Below are 25,098 nucleotides of genomic sequence, written 5' to 3'. Positions count from 1 at the left end.
ACTTTATTTTCCTTTCCGTTTATTATTTAAAACAAGTAAATGAGGACAAAAGCTTCACCAGCCTTAGGCAGTCTTGGCATCCTCCTAGGTGGCTTTGCCACCCCACCCCAGCCTGGCTCATTGTGGGCCCTTTTCAGGGACCAGGGCTCTGCCCATTGAAGAGTGGACTGGAAAGGGGAGTACAGTTATGCTACCGTACTGCAAGACCGCTCTGCCCCCTCCCCCCATCCCCAGTGGGACCACATCCGTCACCCCAGCCTGGGCATCCTTTTATATATTTATTTAAAGGTTTAAGACGATAAAGAAGGATGCATTGTGTTTAGACATTTGGCAACCATGGTGAAGGGGCAGTGTGCACGCAGCCTTTGAAGAGTGACATGATGTGTGTCGGGGGAGGGGCGCTATTTGTGGAGGAGAATGGAGAAGAGTTGTTGGAGGGGTTTGGGGACAAGGCTGGTTGACAGAGGCGTAATGTGCAGATATGGGCTTTCTTTAGTGGTCACTGGGGAGATGGTGGAAGTATGTTGGGCAACAGAACAAATGAGGCCTAATTCATTAACCCTTTATGCAGTACCCACTGTAGGCTAGGCATGTATGCAGACTGGGAGACGCCCTGTTCTCTGAGCGCCCTCCCACTGGAAGTGGGACAGGACTGGGCCTGTAGTCTCAGCACAAGAGGATGATGCTAGAGCTAGAGTTTCATGGTGTGAGGCAAAACAGCGAGAGATTTGATGTTCTGTGCATGCTTGGGAGACTTCTGGAGGAGGGACCCTTTGAATCACTTCTTAGAAATGAGGCTTTAACCAGAAGAGGGGCAGAGAAAGATGCCCTGGGCGGGGGTGACATTTTCACACAGCCAACATTGTTCACATGTAACCAACACATCTGGTCCTGAGGTTTCCTGGTTTCAAAGCCCTTCGGCATTCCCACGGCATTGAAGACGAACCACTGTCCACTCTGCCCTCCATCCAGAACCCCACTTGGCTATTTTCTCTTAGACTGCTTCCCAACTCCTGTGCTTTCTGGGGACTTACGGGCAGAGAGGACTCTGCATGGTGCGCACGCATGCTACCTCCTGTCACCTGGTCCGCTCCACACATCTCATTTCTCAGGAAGGCCTATGGGCTATTTCCTCCAAGAGTGCCCCTGACTCTGCTCACACAGGTTCTGTCCTGGATGCCGTATGGCTCTTGTTCTGTCTTAGCAAGCCGCTTTCCAGTTGTCTCTTGTGACTCTGCTCACCCCTGCTGCAGAGCACAGCTCCCCATTTCTCACACCTTTGGTTATTTTCTGGATGTGGTGAGTGATTACACATCCGTGTGATATTCTCAGTACTTCCCTTTCCCGTGCTCAGCCTGTGGAATGGCGCCTCCCACATTTAGGATGGGTCTTCCTGCCTCAGTTATTCTCATCTGGGTAATCCCTCAAAGCTGTCTTCAGAGCATGTCTCCCGGGAGAGTCTAGATGCTGCCAAGTTGAAAATCAGCATTAACTGGGCCCTTTCAGGAGTCAGGAGTCTTTATTCCTCATTTGTAGAAAATCCAACTCTTCTCTGAGTCTGCCTCTTCCCTTCCTTTCTCCCCCCTGTGCCTGCCTCTCTTCTAGTTTCCTTTCTTCTTCAGTATTCTCAGAGTCCTTTGCAAGCCGTGGTCATATTTAGCTTTGGGATCCCTCTCCCCAGTAGGGATGGGCAGGCTGCATCCATCTGAGGGAAGGAGCAGACCTTTAGGTGGGTGACGTTTCTGATGGCTCACAGCTGGTAAGTGGCAGAACCGGGAACACACCCAAACCTGCTCTCGAGTGCCCAGCTACTGCTCCGTGGGACTTCAGTAAGGTACACGATGCTTTGCCTGTTGGCTAAATGTGGCATACATGACGTAGTAGGGATGAGTAATAAATCCTTGGTTCCCTGGTTCCTGTAACTTGGGGTTTCCAGTTTGATTTGAAGGAAAATTTACTGGCTATAAATTTACTGACTTTTATCTTCAAGGAAGCAAAGCAAAGCTAACTGGCTACTGAGCCATGACTTGCCATTCTAGCCTCTAGTCAACTGTAGTAGACCATTGCCCCTGGTTGGGATCCTCAGTGAACGTAGGTCTCGGTGTTTGCAAAGTACGGGGTGGGTGTTTTGAAAAGTCATTCCACCAAAAAGGAAAAAGTAAACTCTCTTTTAGGCCAAACCTAGTACCAGACGATCAGGCTGAATGTTATGATTGAATGAGTAAATGAGAGAAAATACTTTCCTAAGAGGGTTGGGTGCTGCAGGAGTGCTGCCATCTTTCTTTGAATGCATGGCGTGCTCTTTTGCGTCATCATGATTTTTATCATCCGGTTTCATATCCTCCCCATCCCGTCCGCTTACAGCTCTCCAAAACATCTTGGAGCTCATTCACTGAACACACAGCTATGTTACCAATAAAGGGGAAACTCCTCATTGAGTCTGTGTCAGTGCTTAGACCTGGAGCTTCCTGTGGGATTTCATCATTAAACATTTCCCTCTGTGTGGGACTGGCGATATGGCTTTAATAGATGTAGCCTAGTGACCTTGAGTTTGATCTCTGGTACCCATGTGGAGGTGGAAGGAAACAACCAGCTTCCAAAAGTTATCTCTGACTTCCACTGGGCAGCATAGAACTCATACACACACACACACACACACACACACACACACACACACACACACACCACACACACACAAAACACACACACACACAAACACACTCACATACACACAAACACACACATACACTTAAACACACACACATACACACAAACACTCATACACACACAAACACACTCTTACACAAACACTCATACACACACTCATACACATACAAATACATACACACAAACATACAAACATACACACAAACACACACAAACACACACACATATACACACAAACACATACACATACATACAAACACACTCATACACAAACACATTCTTACACAAACACTCATGCACACACACTCAGACACATACAAATACATACACACATAAACACACACTCATATATACATAAATACACACTCAAATTCTGTCTGCCTGCCTGCCTGTCTGTCTGTCTGTCTGTCTGTCTGTCTCTCTCTCTCTCTCTCTCTCTCTCTCTCTCTCTCTCTCTCTCTCGCCTGGGGAAGATACTAAGTAGTGGAGATGACCTTAAATGGCTGATCTTGCCTATGCCTTCTATCTAGCCCAGGGCTTTTGGAATGTGAGAAAGCAAGCGCTCTACCCACTAAGCTGCAACCCTAGAACTGAGCTTCACCCCTAGAACTGAGCTGTTACCCCCAGAACTGAGCTATAACCCAAAACAGCTACACCCCCAGAACTGAGCTACTCCCCCAGAACTTGGATTGCCTTTGTTTCATACAGAACGTTTCGTGTTGAACTTGTAAGAGGAGAATATAGAGAACTTAGAAGAAGTCTGGAGAATACCACTAACTTTTAATTTTTGACAAAGACTGGATAGGGGCCGGTGTTCAATGCTGCAACTCTTTCTAATGCTTGTTTATTCAGAATGGATGACTGACCTGGGGGGTTTTGTCTGATTCTCCGTGGATGCTAAATAACATAGGAGATGCCATTGGTGCTGAGGAAATCTGTCACCTTTGATAGAGTCCAGTGCCTAGTGGTCACAATAGGCCATATGGAGGTGGCCACCAGGGCCTGTGGAATGCCAGCCTCCTGCCCTACTCTAAACATCATGTTATCAAATCCCCTGTGCCTTGCTCTGCCTGTTGATCTGCATGCAAGTGGAGGTCACATTTTATTTAAACTTGTGGTTGTGATGTGCTAGGAAGACAGGAGAGCGGTCCCTAGTCAGATAGCATTTGATGGCATTTCTTTGCCAGCTCATGGCTCCTTGTTGTGAAGAAATACATGGCAGCTCCTGTTGTGTGAATAGCTGTAGCTGCTTTAATTGTTTTCAGATGTACAGGTGGTTGTGATTCTCCCAGACACTGAATAGCAGCAAGTGCTAAATGTCTGTCCTGTCTCTGAAGAGCACTTGCTTGTCATTGTTTTGGAACGTCAGGTCCCTGCCACCACACATGCTGTGTTTGTCTGTGTGCAGCTCATCTACTGGGTGCTTCTCAACCTCCCTGATGCTATTGGCCCTTTAATACAGTTCCTCACCTTGGGGTGACTCCCAACCATAATAGTGTTTCATTGTTACTTCATAACTGTAATTCTGTTACTGCTAGGAATTGTAAGGTAAATGTCTGATGTGCAGGGTATCTGACATGTGACCCCCAAGGGGTCGTGACCCCCCAGGAGAGGATCTGGGGGTATAAATAAGAAGAGATATGTAACAGGGGAGGCATGTGTTTCACTTTACATCCCATGGCGAGTCATCATTGTTGCTCTGTAACTATTACACATTTTGACATGTCACTCTACTGGGACCCCACCCCCATCCTTTGATCTTGGCTATCCTGATGAAGTGTATCCGAGTGTCTGTATGTGTAGGACCGTGACCTAGCAAGTTCCGGTAGGGAGGGTGTTAGATGTGGGGAACGGCAGATTGAAACCATACAACTCCAGCTGCTAGTAATTTTGTTCTTGAGGGCTGTGTGAGGAATTGCGTTCGCAGTTTGAGCCACACAGACTTGTCGTAGCTGAGGTCTAAGTCACCTCTCTTCTTGCTGTTTAAGATCCGGCAATGGGAGCAGAACCTGGAAAAATTCCACATGGACCTGTTCCGCATGCGCTGCTATTTGGCGAGCTTACAAGGTGGGGAGTTACCAAACCCCAAGAGTCTCCTTGCGGCCACCAGCCGCCCCTCCAAGCTGGCTCTTGGCAGACTGGGCGTCCTGTCCGTTTCGTCTTTCCATGCTCTGGTAAGTTCCTGGGGAGGGCTGGGTCAGTGGCTTGCACCTCTCCGCGGCTGGCTAATTCCTCTGCTGGAAGTTAACCTAGTAACTGACAGGGTCAGCAGAGGCTAGGTACTGGGAACCAGCAGACGCTTACTCTAGGAGTCTGGCTGTTAGTTACTTCATATTCTTATCTGCCGGTCTATCCCTCCTCGTACATGGGAAGGTGGGGGTCTGTTCCAGTAAAATTAATAAAAGTTTCTTCTTTCCCCACACTAGTGCCAGCACCGTAGGGCCACATGGCAACTATGGGGTATTTTCATCTCAGTCAACAAAGCATCTCATCTGCTAGACTCCATCCCATATCACACTGCCAATGGCTACTCCCTGAGCCTGGCAACAATCTCTCTACCCATCTAGTTTCCAAGGCAGGTTGCCATCATGCCAGACATACACATCCCAATTCCAAGGCGGCCCAATGTCTCCAGCCACCACACACTCTCTTGAATTCAATTAAATCACCACATGAAAGAACACACAACACAATAACCTCTGATCCAATTGATAAAATATAATTTTCTCATCTAGACATACAAAGCCCATCCATCCCTTAAGAATAGTCATAACAACTTGTAGATGTGTAGAGAGAAACCTTAACATCTGCTGCCATGTTCTCTCGGCTGCCCCCCGCCTCACCCCACTCTGGTCTCTTCTCTTCTCTAAAACTTTTCTCCCACTCATCCTTCCTTCTCATCCAATGACAGGCCTTGTTCTATCCTGTACCTGCCTTCACCTGCATAATGACACCAACCTACAGGGTCCCTGAAGTCTTAGTGGGTAAAGAAGAAAAAAGATGGATTAAATGTTGTTTAACTTGGGGTTGGGTGATAGTTCAATGAATAAAGTGGTTTCCTTGTAAGTGTGAAGACCTGGGTTTCATCCCTAGAACCTGTACTTGGAAAGTAAATAAGAACCTCTCTCCAAAAAAACAGAAGGAAAAAAATAAAAGAAAAAAATTATGGAGGACTAGGGAGATTGCTCAGTGGTTAGATTAAGAAGAAAGGTGTTCTGATATGTATCCCTGCAAATGCTGGAAGGCCCCGGCTGCCTGCCTGTAATTCCAGCCTTTCATAGGTGGAGACAGGATCCTCAGAGCTGAGTAAGTTGGCTAGCCAGGTTAGTGGTGCCAGCGAATTCTGAGTTTGATTGACATTCCCTTCTCAAAGAACAAAGTGGAAGAGGGATTGGGGAAGATTCCTGATGTCAACTTCAGGCCTTTCCTGCAAACACACCTGTTTCCCCACACATATGAACTTGCAGCATGTATGTAAGCACAGTTACCATATACACATAAAAAGGAGAAAAAAAAAAAACCGAAAACAAGGTGGATGCTACCTGAGGAGTGACCCTCAAAGCCGACCTTTGGGGTCCACGCACATGCAGACAACAGGAACACATATATACATACAATGCATAAATAATGGTTGCTTGGCCTGTAGTGCTGGGAGCCCCAAGGGTAGGGACTGAACTTGCTTCTGTCTTTTTGCATTGAACTGGCTCATTTCGAAGAGCTCAGAGTGGTTTTGCTGACCCTGTGCCTGTCATGGGCCCATCTGAACATTGGCTTGTGCTATCTAGGTAAGGCCCCTGTGGAGGCTGATTTCTGTGTGTGAACTACGTAGCAGACTCAGACGTCGTCAGAACACACTTACAGCCAGGCTGATGTCGCTACAGTGCAGACACTTTGATGGGCTTTCAGATGCTTTTCAATTGTGTTTTCCATTAGGTATGTTCCAGAGATGATTCTGCTCTCAGGAAAAGAACACTTTCCCTTACCCAGAGAGCAAAAAGCAAGAAAGGCCTATTTTCTTCATTGAAAGGTCTGGACACTCTAGCAAGAAAAGGGAGGGAGAAGAGAGCTTCTATAACTCAGGTGAGTTCTTGACATGGGAGGAACCAGAGAGTGTGGATGACATTTTTGATACCTCCACTTTTACTTGCATTTTTTTTTCTTTTCTTTTTTTCGGAGCTGAGGACTGAACCCAGGGCCTTGCGCTTGCTAGGCAAGCACTCTACCACTAAGCTAAATCCCCAACCCCTTTACTTGCATTTTTATTTACTCACAAGAAGTAGCTCTTTGTTGGTTATAGGTAGTATTAACTATAGTCCATGGCAAGGTCAGTTTTTACATTAATCACGATGACTCCATGTAATTAAAATGATAAAGTGGTAGATAACAGGATAACTTGCTTATTTTTAGAAGAATCGTTAAGTTAATTAAATGAGTCTTACAGTCTGCCTCAGTGTATCTGCTAAATGTTCTCCACAAAAGATTTCTTGATAAACAAAAGCATTTGGTTGAGCATTTTTATTTAAAAAAAATATGAAGTCAGTACTAACACAGCTGAATGAAGTTGATTTATTAGGTATTCCTAGTTGAATGTTTAATGTTGGTATTCTCCAAAATTTAGAAGATAAGATTTACAAAAATAAAAAAGAATGATTTCTAGTCTTTCTGGCTTCAAACAAATGTCTATTAACATATTGTCTTCCAATATTTATTCTAAGCACATTAAAAACAGTTAGAAGATTGATTTTGTGGCTTTGCCAACTCTGTTTCTCATCTTCTGAAATGCATAATTAGTTTAAAGAAAAGCAATGTCAAGAAAATTCAAGATTATTTGAATACTGTGAAACATCACAGTAAAGTAAGTATGAAGCTATAGGAGGAAAGAAAGCAGATTTTTCTGCAGAGGGAAAGTGTCACATTTGATTATTAGTACAGACTGTGAAATGGAGATCTAATAAAATGTTATACAACTTCAATCTTTAAACTAAAAATGTGTGGATGCCAAGAAACACTGCAGAACCATTTCATTAGTCTTTTTTCTTCCTCCTTTCTGTCAGATGTTTGATTCGAGCCACAGCCATGGATTTCTTGGAACTCAACTACCTCAAAACTCCACTAACTCCAGTGAGGTAAACATGGCGGGAAAGGGCAGCCATCTTGGCAGCCATCTTGTTTTATGTTGACTAAGTTGAGGAGTGCTGATTTAGAGTCTTCCCATGGACATGTTAAAAGACAAGTTTAGAATTAAAATGTTCCTACTAAGGAAGTTAAGAGGTGTTCCCTGAACGCTAAGAGTTTTGGAGGCTTTTAAACTTATGACATTACCACCTTAAAATTAGTACCTCCCCAGAGCTGCATCTTGGTTGTAGACTTACCTGTTCCTCAGCAGTTCCTGACCCTCCTTGGAATATCAGTGAATATCAAGTTACAGCTTCCTCCATGACCTCCAAGGCCTTCACACAGATGCTTCTCTAGGCATCCTCGGTGGGGTTGAGCAATGTTCTTCTCTGGTCTCTAGGGTCGCTTCTGTTTCTGAGATCAGGAGTGTGGTCAGGAGTGGGTGCACTACTTGGCTAAGCTCATAGTTACATTTTGTGCTTTTTTCCAAATTCCTGTCTTTCACGCAAAGCTGTAGTTCCTATTATTAGACAGTTTCTCCAGATAGCTTTATCTTTAATTTTATTTCTAACAGACATCTGAGATACTCATCAAAGGTAAAAGGTCAGTAGTGGGACTGGAGAGAGGGAGTTCAGAAGTTAAGAATATCTACCATTCTTCAACAGGTTCCAAGTTCATTTTCTCATACCAGATGGTGGCTAACAACCCCCTGTAATTCTAATTCCAAGAGAATTTGATGTTCTCTTCTGGCCTCTGAGGGCACCAGGCACATGTATGCTTCGCAGATACACAATAATAAAATAATTTTAAAGCACTGATAATATGGTTCAACAGGCTGAAGAGATGGTTCAACACTTATGAGAGTTTGCTGCTCCTACAGTGGGTCTGAGTTTGGTTCCCAGCACCCACACGGCGGCTCACAACTGCCAGGAGACCCTGACGCTCTCTCCTGATCTCCGTGGGCACCTGCATACAAATGGCACACACACATACACACTCTCTCACACCAACATAAATTAAAAAAAAAAAAAATTAAAACAAGGAAGCCTGACAATGATCAGCATGGACAAACCTACTCCACCTTGGCCAAAACTACCCAACACATTAATGGAAATAATTTGATAAGCTGGAAGTATAGTTTGGAAAAAAAACAAGTTAGACGCTGACTTTGGGAGCGAGTGGGATACTCTCTGGTGATATAAAATACTCAGTACACACATCTTTGTGTTCTGCCGCCTTGTGAAGCTGGGTACAGTCTCTTTAGTGTGTTCTTCCTGCACGGCAGCTCAGCCCTCAGGTGCCCTGCTGCTTGTAGGATGAGTGTGAATGAGTTGGAGAGTCTATGGAATTATGCTTTGTCACCTGCAACCTCCCAGGACCAGGGTTGCCAAGAGCAGGTTGTGGGATGGGGTGGCCTGAACCAGGAATCTCCTGTTTTGTGCTCTTTTTGCAAAAGTTCACAAGCCACGGGTAGATAGAGACGCTGCATCCAATTTTTCTTTTCTATAAAGGATGCTATCTGAGTAAGCACTGTTTTATAAGGAATGCTGTCCGTTTCCTGCCCCATGGCCTCTGTGTACTTGCAGAACTGATTTAAAACCTCTGTCAGATCATACCGTTGTTGGAGAGCTTACATAATCCTGTAGTTGAATTGTCACCAAGATTTCCTATATTCTTACTGTGACCCACCTCATCCTATTGAGTGACATGTGTGTGTGTGTGTATATGTGAGTGTGTGTGTGTGTACATGTGAGTGTGTGAGTGTGAGAGCATGTGAGTGTATGTGTGTGTGAGTATATGAGTATGTGTGTTAGAGTGTGAGAGTATGTGTGAGTGTGTGTGAGGGTGTGAGAGAGTATGTGAGAGAATGTGTGAAACAGTGAATGCGTGTATAAATGTGAGAGTGTATGTGTATATATGAGTGTGTGTATGTGAGTGTGCGTGAGTTAGTGTGTGTGTGTGAGTGTGTATGAGCATCTGAGTATACGCATGTGAATGTGTGCATGTGAGTGTGTGTATGAATGTGAGTGAATGTGTGTAAGCGTGAGAGTGTATGTGTGTGTATATATGAGTGTGTATGCAAGTGTGAGTGTGTGTAGCTGTGTATTTGTATGATTGTGTGTGTGAGTGTGTGTGAGTGTATGAGTATGTGAATGTGAGAGTGTATGTGTATGTGTGCATGAATGTGTGTGTGTGACTGCGTGTGTGTGTGTGTGTGTGTGTGTGTGTTGTTTTGAAGAACTTTTCATGAGCCTAAGTGTTCCTGTGTATTCTAAGCGCACAGCTCATGTCAGCATTAGGATACTCAATGTTTATTAGTTAATAATTTGTATTAGCTATAGTCCTTTAATGGCTGAGAAGTGTTGGTCTATGATAAAAGCTCAGCGTTTTAAGATTGCCTCTCTTTAAACATTATGTAACAGAGAAAGTTCTTATTTTAAAAGTTTAAGGAGTGAGCTCATCGAAGTATTATTAAGACTCACAGCAGACTGTGAGAGGAAATTTTGCTAAAATGATCATTGGTGATGAAGGTCAGTGCTTAGTTAAAGCAGGTTCGGGTTTCCACACATTCTAGTTGAATCCCCAGGTTCCACCAAAGCTGTCAAAGGCTTCTCTCCAGGCTTCTCTCCAGCCTGTTTCTCCATTTAAGGATGAAACCCTGTGTAGGGATACAGGAGACTTTCCGTCTCTGTTGGCTGCTTTAATGGTACATCTCTCTGTCCAGGTTCAAATCGAACTGCAGCTTAAAGTAAAAGAGGACTTTTTTTTTTTTTTTAAATACCCTTTGGCTGAAAATTCTGCTCGTGGCTGGTTGAATAATAACAATTATCATTCACTGGTTGTCTTGTGCTAATCACAGAGCATATTTGTAGCACACAAACCATCTGTTTTTGTACAGTAAGTATATTATGCGTGTTGGAGTCACACAGAAAGGCCGTTGTGAGGGAGGAGCTGAACCCCTTTTTAAATAGCCCACCATAATTGGTACATCCTGTAGGGGTCTCGCAGTGAGTCACCCTAATTGGAAGTCTGTTAGCCCTGGAGAAAAGCCAGCCTTCTTGGAGCATTTTTTAAAGGACACCTTGGCTAGCCCCAAATGAGAGCTTTTCAGAGCCTCCTTGATGAGTAATAAAGCGGCTCAGACAGTGTTTGGCAGGGAGGTGTTTGTTATGGAGATGTGTCAACAAATCCCCCACTGAGTTAGGGTGGCAGCTGCCCCAGAAAGCCACAGCAGCCCTGGCCGCCCCTGGCCCCGGCCTCTGCTCCTGTAAAACTGTCTGGGGTGTCTGGGGTGTCCTGACTTTCTGTGGCAGCGAGTGAATGAAGCATTGTCACATTAGTTACTAGCTACAGACTGGGGGGTGTGGGAGTGGTGGGCACCCTGGTGTTGGTTTCGCAAATGGAAAATGTGAATGAAACAACCAACTGTTGACCGCGGCACAGTGTGTTTAAATAGAATGCTAGTCTGGAACCTTCCGCAGCACATGCACATATGCGTCTATAGACCGTATTTGTGTTTGTCTCTCTCCATACACAGAGCTGACCAGTCAGGTCTTTGTTATTCCTTTCTAACCACTGGTGTCTGGGCATCTGCCCAAGAAGGAAGTAAACACTACATCCTCCATGACATGAGCTGTCAAGAAAAGCCTGAGCAGATCATTTCTTTTGTGCGGTCCCCTCATCTCACTTGCTAATAGACTCTCCTTTTATCAGCGACGGGGGTGGTGTGGGCCACGCTTTTTGACAGACACTGTGATTTTGCTACTCATGTCCCCGCAGTGATCCAGGCAGTAATTATAAGCCATTCTACCCAAAAGCATCTGCTGTGAGAATGCCCAGGGTTACACCTCTCTCTCTCTCTCTCTCTCTCTCTCTCTCTCTCTCTCTCTCTCTCTCTCTCTCTCTCTCTCTCTCTGTGACATACTGAGCAAGTAATTGGACATGTGGTTTTGGGACCATTGGGGTGATGATGATGGTGGTGATGATGATGGTGGTGGTAGTGATGGTGGTGGTGGTGATGATGATGGTGATGATGGTGGTGATGATGGTGGTGGTGGTGATGATGGTGGTGGTGATGGTGGTGGTGGTGATGGTGATGATGGTGGTGATGATGATTCACTAGTGTAGAAGTTGCCCTATTGCTTGATTTGCATTGCTAAGGTAGAATGTTGTGGCTGGGGCTGGAGTTCATTGGTGCTCCCAGTTCCTAGATGGCCAGCAGGAGTTGGGCTGTGAGGAGACAGCACTACACCCCACCCCAGGTTCCCCAGGGTTTTGGAACAAGGAATAATTCTCCCGCAGCTCTGGACAGTAGGCTGTCACTGAACTGTGGTGTTCACGCAGGCATGGTGCTCAGACTCTGTCCAAGCTGACTGGAGAAGGTTTTCAGGACGCTTCCCGAATGCCATTCCTTGTGGGGTGACTTGTGAAGCTGGTATTGGTGGTGGCCACCTCTAAGGGGACGGAGGTGTTGAGACAGTAGGTTACCAGGCTGCCTGCGGGTAGCAAGACAAGAGATTTGACCCGGACCCTTCTTGCTTCTTTTCTTTCTACTCTTCAGGAACTGAGAACTTTGAGCAGGGCTTTGGAAATGGTTTTTTGGCTGGAGGGAGGCAGGTTAGAGTGGGAAAGGGTGATTCGGGCTACGCAACACTTGTTGGAGCCAACTGTGGACCCTTGGACGAGTCCTTTTATTTTTATTTTTTATTGGATATTTTATTTATTTATATTTCAAATGTTATCCCCTTTCCTAGTTTCTTCTCTGCAAACTTCCTATGTCATTCTCCCTTCCCCCTGCTTCTGTGGGGATTCTCACCCTCCCACTCACCCACCCTCTCCGGCCTCCCCACCCTAGCATTCCCTACACTGGGGCATTGAGCCTTCACAGGACCAAGGGCCTCTCTGCCCACGGATGCCCAAGGCCATCCTCTGCTACATATGCAGCTGGAGCTGTAGGTCCCTCCATGTGTACTCTTTGGTTGGTGGTTTAGTCCCTGGGAGCTCTAGGGGCTCTAGTTAGTTGATCTTGTTGTTCTTCCTATGGGTTGCAAACCCCTTCAGCTCCTTCAGTCCTTCCCCTAACTCCTCCATTGGGGTCCTGTGCAAGTACCTTTGAGAAGGGTGTGTGTGAAGGAATTTTCTAGATATTTCATTTGTGTGTGTGTGTGTGTGTGTGTGTGTGTGTGTGTGTGTGTGTTTAGTTTGGGGATTTTTTTTTTCTTTTATGAAAAGGACATAGGAGAACATTTCACCTAACTCTAACTGACGTGCTAATGGCTTCAGCTTAATGATGCTGAATGAGGACATCACAGTAGCTCTCTCTCCAAAGGGCAAAGCTTAGAATAACTTAGAAGATCTGCATTCATCAAGTACACACACACACACACACACACACACACACACACACACACACACACCCCGCTCTAATTAATCCACCCCACTTCGCTGACTTCATCGAATGTATTGAATACGTGTGTGCACGTGTGTGCACGCATACATGTGTGCATGCATACATGCATGCATGCTTGCATGGTACAGCAAAAGCACATCTAATTTGCCATCGTAGGAGGTCACTTAGGCTCTGAGTCACTGGTGGCCCTGGTTTGGGTAGGCATCTTCTGTAAACAGTGGAGAGGGAGGAGGTGAAGGCTCTTCCGTGCAGGTTCACAGTCGCACTCAGCATAACAGGATCGTGTCTGTCTTCCTTTCTTCTACCCCTCTGATACTTTCACACGTCTCTCTTCTTCAAGCCTTGTCTTCTTTGAACAATCTGGCAATTAGTCTGTCTGAAAGTTGGGACTAGGAAGAAGCTGACGCTGGAAAAGCAAAGCTGAACCAGGTGCAAATGGGGAGCCTTGACCTTTCACCTTTGCCGAGTGTGATAGCATCTATCGCCTCCATACCCAGGTGTATTCTGGGTTTGAGACACTGTGTTAAGGGCTGGAGGAGACCGTGACGGGGAAACAAACACCTCACTCTTTTCTCTCGCCCACTTGATATGGGGGACCCAGAGCTGGCCCTGTGTGAGTTGAATTCTGCTCTGTCAGGTACTTGGGATGGTGGTTCCCCTAACTGCTGACTCCAACACTAGATCCAGGGGGCACAAAGTGACAGAGGAGACAGTTTGTTCAACGAGGGCATGGTTTGTGGGGTAGAATTGGGAAAGGAATCTGGACCATCAAGTCATGTTCATTGTGGGGAAAAGTTAATTGGCTGCCGTCACTTGGGTGATGTGAAGGTGCAGAGACCTGACTCACAGCCAGACTTCGGGAGTCAGAGCCCTTCTGTACCATAAGGATAGCTACGTACACTTAACGTTTCTCAGAACTTCTGCACCCCATTTTTCTCACCCGGTAAGTGGAGGGCAATGCTGGTGCCTACCTGAGAGTGGCTGTAAGTAAATCGGTAGCAGGGTAGGAGTTTGTTTTGTGTGAAGAAATCTCCCTCTGATAGACAGCCAGGGATGAGAAAGGGTGGGAAGCCACAGCATGGCATGGATTTGAATTTCCTGAGCCCCTGCCCAGCTCGTCCTCTTGAAGGACAGTAGGGAGTTGCTATGATATGGTTTCTGTTGGTCCTTTCTGTGGCCTTCCTTTTGATGTTCCTTACTCCACAGTGACCTCTGCTGGCCCTCCCGTTTGATTTTTCAATAATGCAGTAAGAGTGGAGCCTTAAGCAGCTTAATTAGGCCAGCACCCACTCTGACCTGGTGCTGGATAGAACCACTGTCAAAGTGACAGAAGTGCCCAGGAGAAAGGAGCCAGAGAAAGGAAGCCTTTACTCATGTGACAGACCCCCTTAGGAGAGACTATCCCAGCCTGCCCTATACTTAGGGCATCTGCCACGTCTCCTCCTTTCTTCTCCTGTGAGGGGATGTTGGTTCTGGCTGTGAACATCTTTCTAGGAAAATGTGCTGACCCTGACAGATCCGTTGCAGACCCAGTTCTGCCACTTCAGAGCCGAGCTTCACGTTTCCAAAGACATGGAGAGATGGGTCCTTCCCCTTTGCTGCCCAGGCCTGTTCTGCGGAATGTCTTTATTACATCAAGTTTGGCTTGGCGCAGTTTACTTTGTGTTTAAAGAGATGCATGGAGTCGACGGTGAGGTGACCTGTCAGAGTGTTTGCTTTGAGGTTCGAGTTGTTCGTAGCACCATGACAGCACTGAATCTACGAGTCGCGCTTTCCGGCCTATAAGACATCTTCGTGTGTGTGGGTGGGCTCCTTCTCTCATGAAAGGGCATCTTGTTAACTGAGCCTGAGCAAGTTGAATTTTGTTTGCTTGTTTTGAGACAGGATCTCACTATGTAGCCCTGGCTGGCCTAGAACTTTCTTTGTAGTTGAGACCCAAAATGAGATCTGGCTTCAAACTCAGAGATCTCCCTATGTCTCTCTGCTGGGATTAAGGCGATACACAAACACATCTATCTGAATTAAACACCACCACCCCCGCCCTGGGCTACTACTGTCTGGTTAATATGGCAGCTTTAGAATTAGGTGCACCATGGTGTTCCGGCAAGGATCTAACTCGAGGAAATGTTTGAGTTGCTTAGTATGAGTAAGTTAACACGAAGTGACTGGCTTTGATGGTGATATTTAGGGAAGTGTTTTGGGGAAAAGCTCCTGAAGGTGGGGATGATTTCCGACAGAGTGGCCGTGTCTGACCTAGCAGAAAGATAGCGAAAGGAGTTAGATTCTAAAAGTTTAAACGGGAGAAAAGAGAATCACACTTATGGAGAGTTGAGTTTAGTGCTGAGCTAGGGCACAGACAGTCAGAGGCCAGTTGTGGATGAGACCCTTTGGAAGTCAGAGAGGGACTAAGGACTGGATATACATTTCCCAGTGGCCCTTCTCCGTTAGGACTCCATCAGTGAGACTGAGAGTAGAAGGAGTCTCTCTTCCTGGGCTTCAGCTCCATCTGCAGAGCCAAGGACTAGCAGATCTGCCCCTGAGTGGTGTGAGGGCCCAGTGTGGGACATGTGCAAAACTTACAGTACTAACTGCTTGCATTAAGGGACCATTTTCCTCCTGTGGTTTCTGCTTTTGCTTATCCACCCTGTCTACATTTTCTCACCGCGCACAGGTCCATGACCTGCATCTGTATGGCTCCTCAGCAGACAGCGCTCTCCGCGACAGCACGTGGGAAGTACAGACTTATGTCCACTTCCAGGATAACGAAGGAGTCACTGTGATCATCAAGCCAGAGCACAGGGTGGAAGATGTTCTGGCTTTGGCGTGCAAGGTGATCAATTTTGCCATAGAAATCCATACTTCTGAGTAGAGAGGGCTGCATTCCTCTGCACTCAGTTTCTACACGGGGAACATGCTAACATTTTCTAGCTATGTTAACTCTCGCCCTTCAGAAGGGCGTGTCCTCAGGTCATGACCCCATGCTTCCATGAGGACCCTGAGTTAAGGTGTGTGCTTTGAATCTGCATCTCGTCATTCTGACACCTGCTGCTGTCCACGTTACAGAGATGGGGTAGTGTGGTGTGCATTAAGCCCATAACTCCTCAACACTCACAGTTGCTCTACGGCCACTCCTGAGTTATACTTCATCATTCTTTCGACTGGACTTGATTTCCAGTCTGAAGAGGAAACATAGGATAAACCCATTCAGTGCCAGCATGCCTAGCACTTTCTGACCACCAGGTGGCAGAGTAGAGCTGAAAGAGTCAGGTACACTGGGATAGTCTGCTGACTTTCACAGTAGACACGAGTAGAGTACTTTAACTCACTTTTGTACTTGGCCTTGAAGCTTTAGTGTCCCCTACATTTGTATATATAATTATCCTTATAAACGTAACTGTATCACCCAAGCCCAGTATGTAAGCCTTTTATTCAGACAAGCCTCAATGTTGATCTGTGTAGGTGATTAGAAACAGTAATAAGCTTTCTGGGTGCTAAAAGGTGTTGGAGGCAGAAGGTCAGCTAAATCCTGTTTGGAGCACAGGCCTGAGATAAACACTTTTTTGTTAAAAGTGCAGGGAAGAAAGAAAAGATGCAAGTGAGGGAAAGAGAAGGAGACACACACACACACACACACATATACACACATATATACACATATGCACTTGCACATATACACATCCATATACACATATGCACATGCACCTATACATATATACACATACACACATATATATACAGACATATATACATATACATACACACATATATACACATGCATACACATAAACACATACATACCCACACATACACACACACACACACACACGGAGGGTGGGGATTAAAATATATCCAGGGGTTGGGGATTTAGCTTAAACATTTTCCTTTGAAAAAACTTTGAAAAAAATATGAAATTTTGAAGAAAATTTGCTAGCGGTCTGAAGGGAGGTATGGGTCATGTGATAAAATGTATCACTTCCCAGCAGTGAACCTTATACTTTGTGGCGAAGTCATTTAGAGGAGACCTTAACAATGAATTTTGACCCTTCCTTTTCTTGTTTGTACATTTAAATTCCAGTTTTCCATAGTTTTAGACTGCACAAATTATATGCGGTTGCTTTCTGGGATTTTGCTAGTGGTCTGTCGTGCGCCTCTGTCCGGAGTGCTGCTGGTCTTAGGACAGAGCAGTTAGACTTCGAGTAACCAGTTGTTTCCTTTGCAGATGAGGCACTTGGAACCCACTCGCTATGGTCTTCAGCTCCGAAAGGTGGTGGACGAAAGTGTGGAGTGGTGTGTGCCCGCGTTGTATGAGTACATGCAGGAGCAGGCAAGTGGACGCCCGAGGTCAGGAGGGACTGTCCAACCACACCCATGCCCAACCTCACAGAGCTTCGGCTGGCCTCGAACTCGGTGTGCCTGAGGCCGATCTTGAGAGTCTGGTCCTCCTGCCTCCGTGTTTGGGATACAAGTGTACACCACCACAGCCAGTCGTGTGATGCTGGGGGTCAGACCAGGACCACACATGCTAAGTCAGCACGCCACCAGCCCAGCTCTTTCCCTAGGCCTCCGCAGGGCCTCTTAATTTTGGGGAACTGTAATTTGGGGGCAAACTGTTCAAGTTTGGCATTTGATTTGTAAACAACCCTCATGTGTGAACAGTATTGTACTTTTCCTGTGAAAAAGTGTGTTGACATAATCCTGCAAGGTTGTGTAGTGTTAACCCCCTGATTCCCTCTTTCTTAGGTTTATGATGAAATTGAAGTCTTCCCACTCAGTGTGTATGACGTGCAGCTAACCAAGACGGGGGACATGACTGACTTTGGTGAGTGTCAGGAGTCCTCTCCTGTCCCCAGGAGACGATGCTCACCTTGCCCTGGGTCCCTTTTTCTCCTTTTCATTATTATTTATTTTAGGAGGATGGGCTGGTTATGTGTCAATGCTGGGAGAGAGGACAAGGCAATCTCAGGGAATAGTGGAAGAGCTGGTAAAGCATGTGACCCACTGGGGACAGTGCTAACACTAAGTTAACTGTACCTGGTAGTACTGGTTCACCCAGGAGCCGCACAAGGCTCCTCTGAGTCTTTGTGTGTGTGTGTGTGTGTGTGTGTGTGTGTGTGTGTGTGTGTATACACATGCCACTTGTGCAGTACCCAAGGAGGCCAGAAGAGGGCATCTGGTCATCTTGGGCCGGAGTTACAAGCTGTTGTGAGCTGCCCAACTTGCATGGTAGGAACAGACCACGTGCTATCTGGAGGGCAGCCAGTGATCTTAACCTTGGAGCCATCTCTCCAGCCCCATGAGACTGCTTTCTTTATGGCTAAAGTCTTACCAACCTGGAATGCTGTCCTCCCAGACCTTTCTCCCGGGCTAGGAATCTTACCCGCCCTTTAAGACCACGTGGACAGTCTAACTGGAATAAGCCTGATCTTTCGGCTTTATCTCCCTCTGATCTGAATGTAACGGTTACAGGCCATCATTGGCGTTTAGCGCTTATTTCCCTCGGTCTTTCTCGAATCTCTGCTCCATGGTCTTTGTAGACTTTGCTCATGTCTCACAGTGGACTGCAGACTTTGACTGCCCTTCCCACTAGAAGTCAGTAACCAGGCTGTTTTGGTCACGTCACAGACATTGGCACAACAGGGATATTTGCTTCAGAACATTTCAAGTTGATAATATGCTCAAACTGTGGTGTGTTAAGATTTTGTTTTCTGGACCCTTTTGTGGATCACATGGTCAGGGTTGTTAGTTTACTTTGAGGTAGAGTCTTACTTTGTTGTAGTCCACACTGGCCTGGGATCCCAGGATATCCTCAAAGCTCGTAGTGATCCTCCTGCCTCAGCCTCCCAAACACTTAGTTTAAGTGAGAATCCCTCTGTCCACTGCAGGTTGGGGTTGGTCAGCTGTAAACTGGTTCCACAGCGGCCAAGAGCAAGTCTTCTTGCCATCCGAGGGAATGCATGTAGGATTTTTTTGTCATGGTTGGCCGGGTACTGCTTAAGGCTTAGAGAAGACATGGGGGAAGACAACATCTCCCCTCGGTCTCCTGTAGGACTGCTCATAGACTAGGGCTCTGCTTTTCACATGGATTCCAGGGATTTGAACTCTGACCCTAATGCCCTTGCAGCACACGCTGCATCTAGGAGCCCTGCCTTTAACCGTCTTAAAACACCTCGCTCTGCTCCAGTCAGAGTATCTTTTAGCCTTGACTTAAAAAAATCAAGCATCATTTTAACTGTGGTGAGACAGAAGTAAATTATCCACACCCTTAGTCTGTGGCAGCAGGGAGCTTCATGGCCGTCCGTGAGTCACCCTTACCATCCCTTCCCAGCTCTCTTTCTCTTTGCTATCCATGCGATGCTGGCTTACGCCCCTTCCCCAGCTCTCTGTCAAGCACGCATTATACCCTTTGTCCTGACAAATTCCAGAACCCTTCGATATTCGCCTTTTTGTGCCAGTTTAGTTCACTTAGCATTAATGTCATGCACTCATCCCATTACAGGGTGTGCCAGCTTTTTTTTCTAAGGCTGAGTAACGCTCTACCGTCCGTGTGCACCACACTGTGTCCCAGTGTTTGGCTGCTGTGAATGTGTACAGTTGCAACTGTTGAGTAACGTCGCACACTCCTGTGTCTAAACTCCCTGGTCCGGTGGATTCCTTTTTCCCCTACGCTTGCTGAATGATGCTACTTTCAAAACAGTTGAAACTTACTTTTTCAGCATGCTTGCATTTGCAAGCATGGATGTTCATGGACACACCCTGTCGGGGCTGGAGAGACGAAGGGAGGTGAACTCACACTGGTGTTATTTTCTCCCCCAGGGTTTGCAGTCACAGCCCAGGTGGACGAGCACCAGCATCTTAGCCGGATATTTATCAGCGATGTTCTCCCTGACAGCCTGGCATACGGAGGAGGTCTGTGCAGTGCCGTGTCTGGGTTTGTAACTGTGGGATGCTCTGCCTCATTGTGTCTGCACACTCCGAGTTTCTAACTGCAGCAGGCTCTGCTTCATGGGGTTGCTTGCGGTTTTGTTGGATGATGGTTTCTCTGGGAGCTTTTGAGAAAGAATTGACCTGAAAATACACATGTGCATGTGTGTGCATGTGTGTGTGTGTGTGTGTGTGTGTGTGTGTGTGTGTGCATGTGAGTGTGCGTGTGTGTGCATTATGTGTATATATAAAGAGAATATTCATACAGATATATGTATATGTGTATAAAGAAAGTATTCATACAGGTGTGTGTAAAAGGTTATATTCATACAGATATGTGTATGTATGTGTGGTAAGAGAGTATTCATACAGGTGTGTGTGTGTGTGTGTGTGTGAGAGAGAGAGAGAGAGAGAGGAGTATTCATATAGATGTCCAGATAAAGGGAGGGAAAGAACTGTGAAACAGAGAGACTCAGAGAAAACAGCTGATTAGCAGTTCCCCAAATTGTGTCACATTCAAAACAATCTGCTTGACACCAAATTGGAGCTGGGCTTTCATTTAAACCTTACATAATGCTACGTTTTCCACCTGGTCAGCATTTGCAGCCTGCTTTCATCTTAAAATTCATCTCCATAATCTCTCCCCACTTTCTTCCTGTTTTTCCCTTTCTTTGCTCTCAGGACTGAGAAAGGGCAACGAAATCAGGAGCTTAAATGGGGAAGCAGTGTCTGACCTTGACCTCAAGCAGATGGAGGCTTTGTTTTCTGAGAAGAGCGTTGGACTCACTCTAGTCGCCCGGCCTGCGGACGCAAGAGCAACCCTGTGTACTTCCTGGTCAGACAGTGACCTGTTCTCCAGGGACCAGAAAAGTCTGCCGCCCTCTCCCAACCAGTGCCAACTGCTGGAGGAATTCCTGGATAACTTTAAAAAAACCTCCACAAACGGTAAGGCTGTGTTCCGTGTCGGCCTTGACCTCTTGGTACGTTCGTCCATGTTGTTAGGCTGCAGCTTTGATGGCAAGCCCAGCTTGTACGAGCTACTGTGGTACAGTGAATGTTTTCTCACTTACTGAGACAAGAGCACAGATGCCAACCGGGATAGATTTATCAAGAGCCCATGGATTTCAGCAATTAGAGAACCTTCCAGAAAAATGAAAATAACTATCTTTCGACACAAACTAGTCTTTAAGAAAACACAGGCTCTTTGAAAGCCATTCACAGTGTCCAGTATTGCTGTTGCCTATAATCAATTGCAAGCATTAGCCAACATTGGAAGACTTTGTTTTTAGTTGGTGGGGTCTAAGGTGAATACATTTTGCAGTGTTCTGCTTGGGTCCTGGATGCTATGGTTTTTGGCTGTCAGGAGGACTGGTCTTTAAGAAGCAGCGAACTCTGAATGTAGTTCATGGGCTGATTTTGAAACCCTGTGAAGGCTTGCAGCTGAAGAGTGCAGTATAGTTTCTTCCAAGTGAATTAGCTGTCTGAGGAGTCACATGAAGGCAGGTTTGCTGAACTTAGGTTTCTACCTCTCTTGGCTGTTGTATTTGAATCAGAGGCTCGAGCTGAGTCCCTGTCACTTCCCTCTGTGACCATGGAGAAGTCCCTGTTAGGCTCCCTGGGAACATAGATAAGATGGATCTTGATCCTGAGAACACTGTCCTGCACTCCTAATGGATTTGTAAGAAAAATATCCCTGTGCCGACCCAAAATGAATGTGAAACTTGTGAGCGTGATCACTGTGATGGATCTAATGATAAAGCTGTCTGTTAATTACACACCAGATTGTAAGGTTTGTGATCCAGTAAGGTAGCTGGGGTTTCCTCCTCCTTTCTGGGACTTTATTCCCATTTAATATATCATGAGGTTTGACTGTTGGCGTGGGAAGAGTGGGTGTCCTGGAACGGAAATTAGGATGGAGTCACGAATGATTGGTGACACTGGGACCTTCATTCACCTGACCCTAGGCTGCTATTCTAAGCCCGGGTGGCCCGTGTCATGTACCCATTGTTGGATTGATTGTCCTCGAGGGATATTCCCTACCTGTTATTCCTCTGCATTTTGTCACGCTAAGCAGTACTGCAGCCGGTAATGTCTTTCCAATCCAGGGAGTGAATGACCAAAAGATGAGATTTACCTTTGTGCGTGTCCGTCATTTTCACAGTGTTAGATTCATGCTGTCATCCAGAGGGCATCCTGTGTCTGTGTGCACGGAGAACTCAGAGCTGTGAGGGTGGGAAACTCATCTGCCGCCATGTTGTCAATGCAGACGTCTCCTGGCACCGCCCTGCGCGGGCCTTCCTCCTCAGCTAAGCTAGAGCGTGCTGAGATTTAGCCCCTCTCAGCTGGAGTACAGGCTCCTAGGCCCCAGGTCTAGGGTGCATCATGTTGTGGTCCATGGCGATGCTGTAGGTATTTAATCTCAGTTGGGGGTTACTACCTCACCTTCGATCATTCAATTCCTGCATAAAAGACACAACTTTTATATTTATAATAAGCCTTTAATGCACTAGAGCTGGGCAGATATCTATGCTACTGGTCTCTGCTTCTCTATCAATAACCCCAAGTTATAACGTGGCCATGTTTCATTGGGGCTGCTCTTAACTCCAGTTGGCCAGCCCTCGTGGCCGTGTTTTTTATGACTCAACTGCCCAACAGTGTCTTTTCCCCTTCCCACCTCCTTCCCTTTCCTCCTCATGGTCTCTGCCTCCAACCCCAGGAACCAAAACCCCGCCTATCTCTCATCTTCCCAACTATAGGCTGTAGGCATCTTTATTCACCAATCAGGGATAACGGGGGCGGGGCAAGGTTACGTAGCATTACTTGGGTCTTCCTGTAGATTCTCTTGTTCCTTGGGACCACCAGGCCTCAGGAGCCAGCATTTAGCTTTATGATACATAGCGAAAGACCAAATCCCAGCTTGTGGTCACGAGCCTGTATGTCGAGATGGATTGCTTTCCCATACACTTTGCAAAAGTGCTTTCTTTTTTCTTTTTGAAGCATTGTACTGCCTGAAGAGAACCGAGTGCTCTCGGAAACTTGAAGGTTAAATGTAGGAATAAAGTCTGTGGTGAATGGGTAAGAAACTGAAAGAAAAGACAGACCACGTTTCTCATTTGGATACAATGTCTTGCTTACAAGAGTAGCTTGTGCTATGGGTGTGTGACTGTCACACAGGTTCTGAGTCAGATCTTGATTTGAGGATTAGGCCGTGAGGTTGGGTCGCGGAGGATGCTAGCTCCCTTCCCAGTCCCTTACAGACACCATTCTGAGATGCCTTCACAGAATTCAGGTGGCCCCAGAAATAGGTCGTAAGTGCACACATAATCATTTCGCACACCACTGGTGGGCTGTCTGCTCTTTTTCCTGCTCATGGGGTCACTTTCCCAATAGCTTCTGGTGGGTAGTCCTCTGCTCAAACTCTGCCTCTGTGAGAACTTTCATGATGTCCCCAGCTCTGGTATGGCGAGGATTCTAAGCTGGTGACCTAGCTCCCCTTCCTTGTTGGCCCCAGCTTCCTCTTTAATTAACTTCCTTTGTTTAAAAGCCAGGTACAGTGTCTTTCACCACCTGGTACCTAAATGCATGGAAGGCTGAGGCAAGAAATTGAATTCCAGGTCAGAGTGGGATACGTAAGACGCTGCTTCAAAATAAACAACACCAACCACAGTGACCTTTGATTTACTGTTACTGTGAAATAGAAATAATCCTGTCCTCTTATTATAAAATTAAAATTTATGCAAATAAACATTTAAATAGCTCTGGAGAAGGGGTTTTAATAGGGCTTTGGGCTGTCCTTAGGAGTGGTCACCAGTGTGTTTAATCATACATGTCCCCACCCATGGACATTGCCAGAAGGCGCTGTGTACTTGGAAAGGAGGGAGGGAGGGAAGGAAAGCCCCAACCCATTTCACAAAGCCTGTGTCTCCACCTACTGATGCTTCTGAAGGATAGGACGGACCTTTTAAAAAGGGGACTTGGGGGGTTGGGGACTTAGCTCAGTGGTAGGGTGCTTGCCTAGCAAGCACAAGGCCCTGGGTTCGGTCCCCAGCTCCGAAAAAAAGAAAAGGGGAAAAAAAGGGGGGGAGGGGACTTGGATGGATCCCATGTGGAGCAGGACGAAAGCTGCCTGCGGTTGCCTGCGGTTGTCGGGTGGGTATTTGACCCTCTTAGGGAATGGATACAGACATCCCTGCTGGGGGTTAAAGGGCAAGGCCCTGGGAAGGGCTGCATCTGGCTCTGGTCTACTTCTGGGTTTAGTTGAACATCCAGACATCTACACAGGTCTCTCGATTTGCCTCCAGTCACAACAGAAATTGTTGTGTGTCTGACTGGAAGAAATGCGGTTACAGCAGGGGGTGAGGAGGGCCACAAAGAAGCCAGGAGGTGTCGTAGACTGCTATTCCCAAAGAGGCATCATACTCGTATTTGAGAGTCCTTGACAATTAGAACGTTTAGTGAAATGAGTCTCAGACTCAACTCCTGAGCTTAAAGTAGACAAACTCCTGGGTTCTGGTGTGAGAGTGTCCCCTGCAGACAGGAGCAGGCCTGTGACTGATCCACTCCATCTCAGGACTAGAGGAGGAGGGCCTCCTATGAGTGGGATTCTCTTCTGGGGAACTCCTGAGCCAAGGTTCTGAGGATCCAGTGAGATGTCATGTTCTTGTCACATACAGCTGATATCTTGGGCAGTGTCTGTCCTTCAATTAAGGATTGAGCCCCGACCCAACACGATCATCCTACAAAATGCTCTGGAAACCACTGATAATTGTTAACACTCCTTCCTTGCTCCTTTGACCTGCCCAGGGCACACTGATCCTGTTAATGTAGGATGCCGAGAAGAGACTCCCAAGTGTCACCTTACTTTCATGACTCTGGGTCCCATAGCAGAAGCCACAGGACCATGGTGTTAGAATGGAGTGCTTTTGACTCCTAAGACATGAATGGCTGTTTGACTTCTGCCTTACACATTTGAATGTCTGTAATAG

The 25,098-nt window shown here is 46.4% G+C and overlaps 1 protein-coding gene across 1 annotated transcript in view; it reads left to right on the top strand.

Moving 5' to 3' along the window:
* The window catches only part of Tiam2 (TIAM Rac1 associated GEF 2), a 121,712-nt gene that overhangs the window by 38,764 nt on the left and 57,850 nt on the right, over nucleotides 1–25,098 (top strand). Inside the window, exons 7-14 of the mRNA XM_032894768.1 lie at nucleotides 4,656–4,841; nucleotides 6,601–6,747; nucleotides 7,722–7,793; nucleotides 15,864–16,022; nucleotides 17,412–17,516; nucleotides 17,933–18,011; nucleotides 20,006–20,098; nucleotides 20,795–21,058. Of these exons, the coding sequence (XP_032750659.1) occupies nucleotides 4,656–4,841; nucleotides 6,601–6,747; nucleotides 7,722–7,793; nucleotides 15,864–16,022; nucleotides 17,412–17,516; nucleotides 17,933–18,011; nucleotides 20,006–20,098; nucleotides 20,795–21,058 (1,105 nt within the window). The remainder of the gene's footprint in view (nucleotides 1–4,655; nucleotides 4,842–6,600; nucleotides 6,748–7,721; nucleotides 7,794–15,863; nucleotides 16,023–17,411; nucleotides 17,517–17,932; nucleotides 18,012–20,005; nucleotides 20,099–20,794; nucleotides 21,059–25,098) is intronic.

Source organism: Rattus rattus, chromosome 2, assembly GCF_011064425.1.
Source record: "Rattus rattus isolate New Zealand chromosome 2, Rrattus_CSIRO_v1, whole genome shotgun sequence".
Taxonomy (NCBI): domain Eukaryota; kingdom Metazoa; phylum Chordata; class Mammalia; order Rodentia; family Muridae; genus Rattus; species Rattus rattus.
Note: the sequence above shows the minus strand (reverse complement) of the source record. Positions and strands in the feature narration are given on the sequence as shown.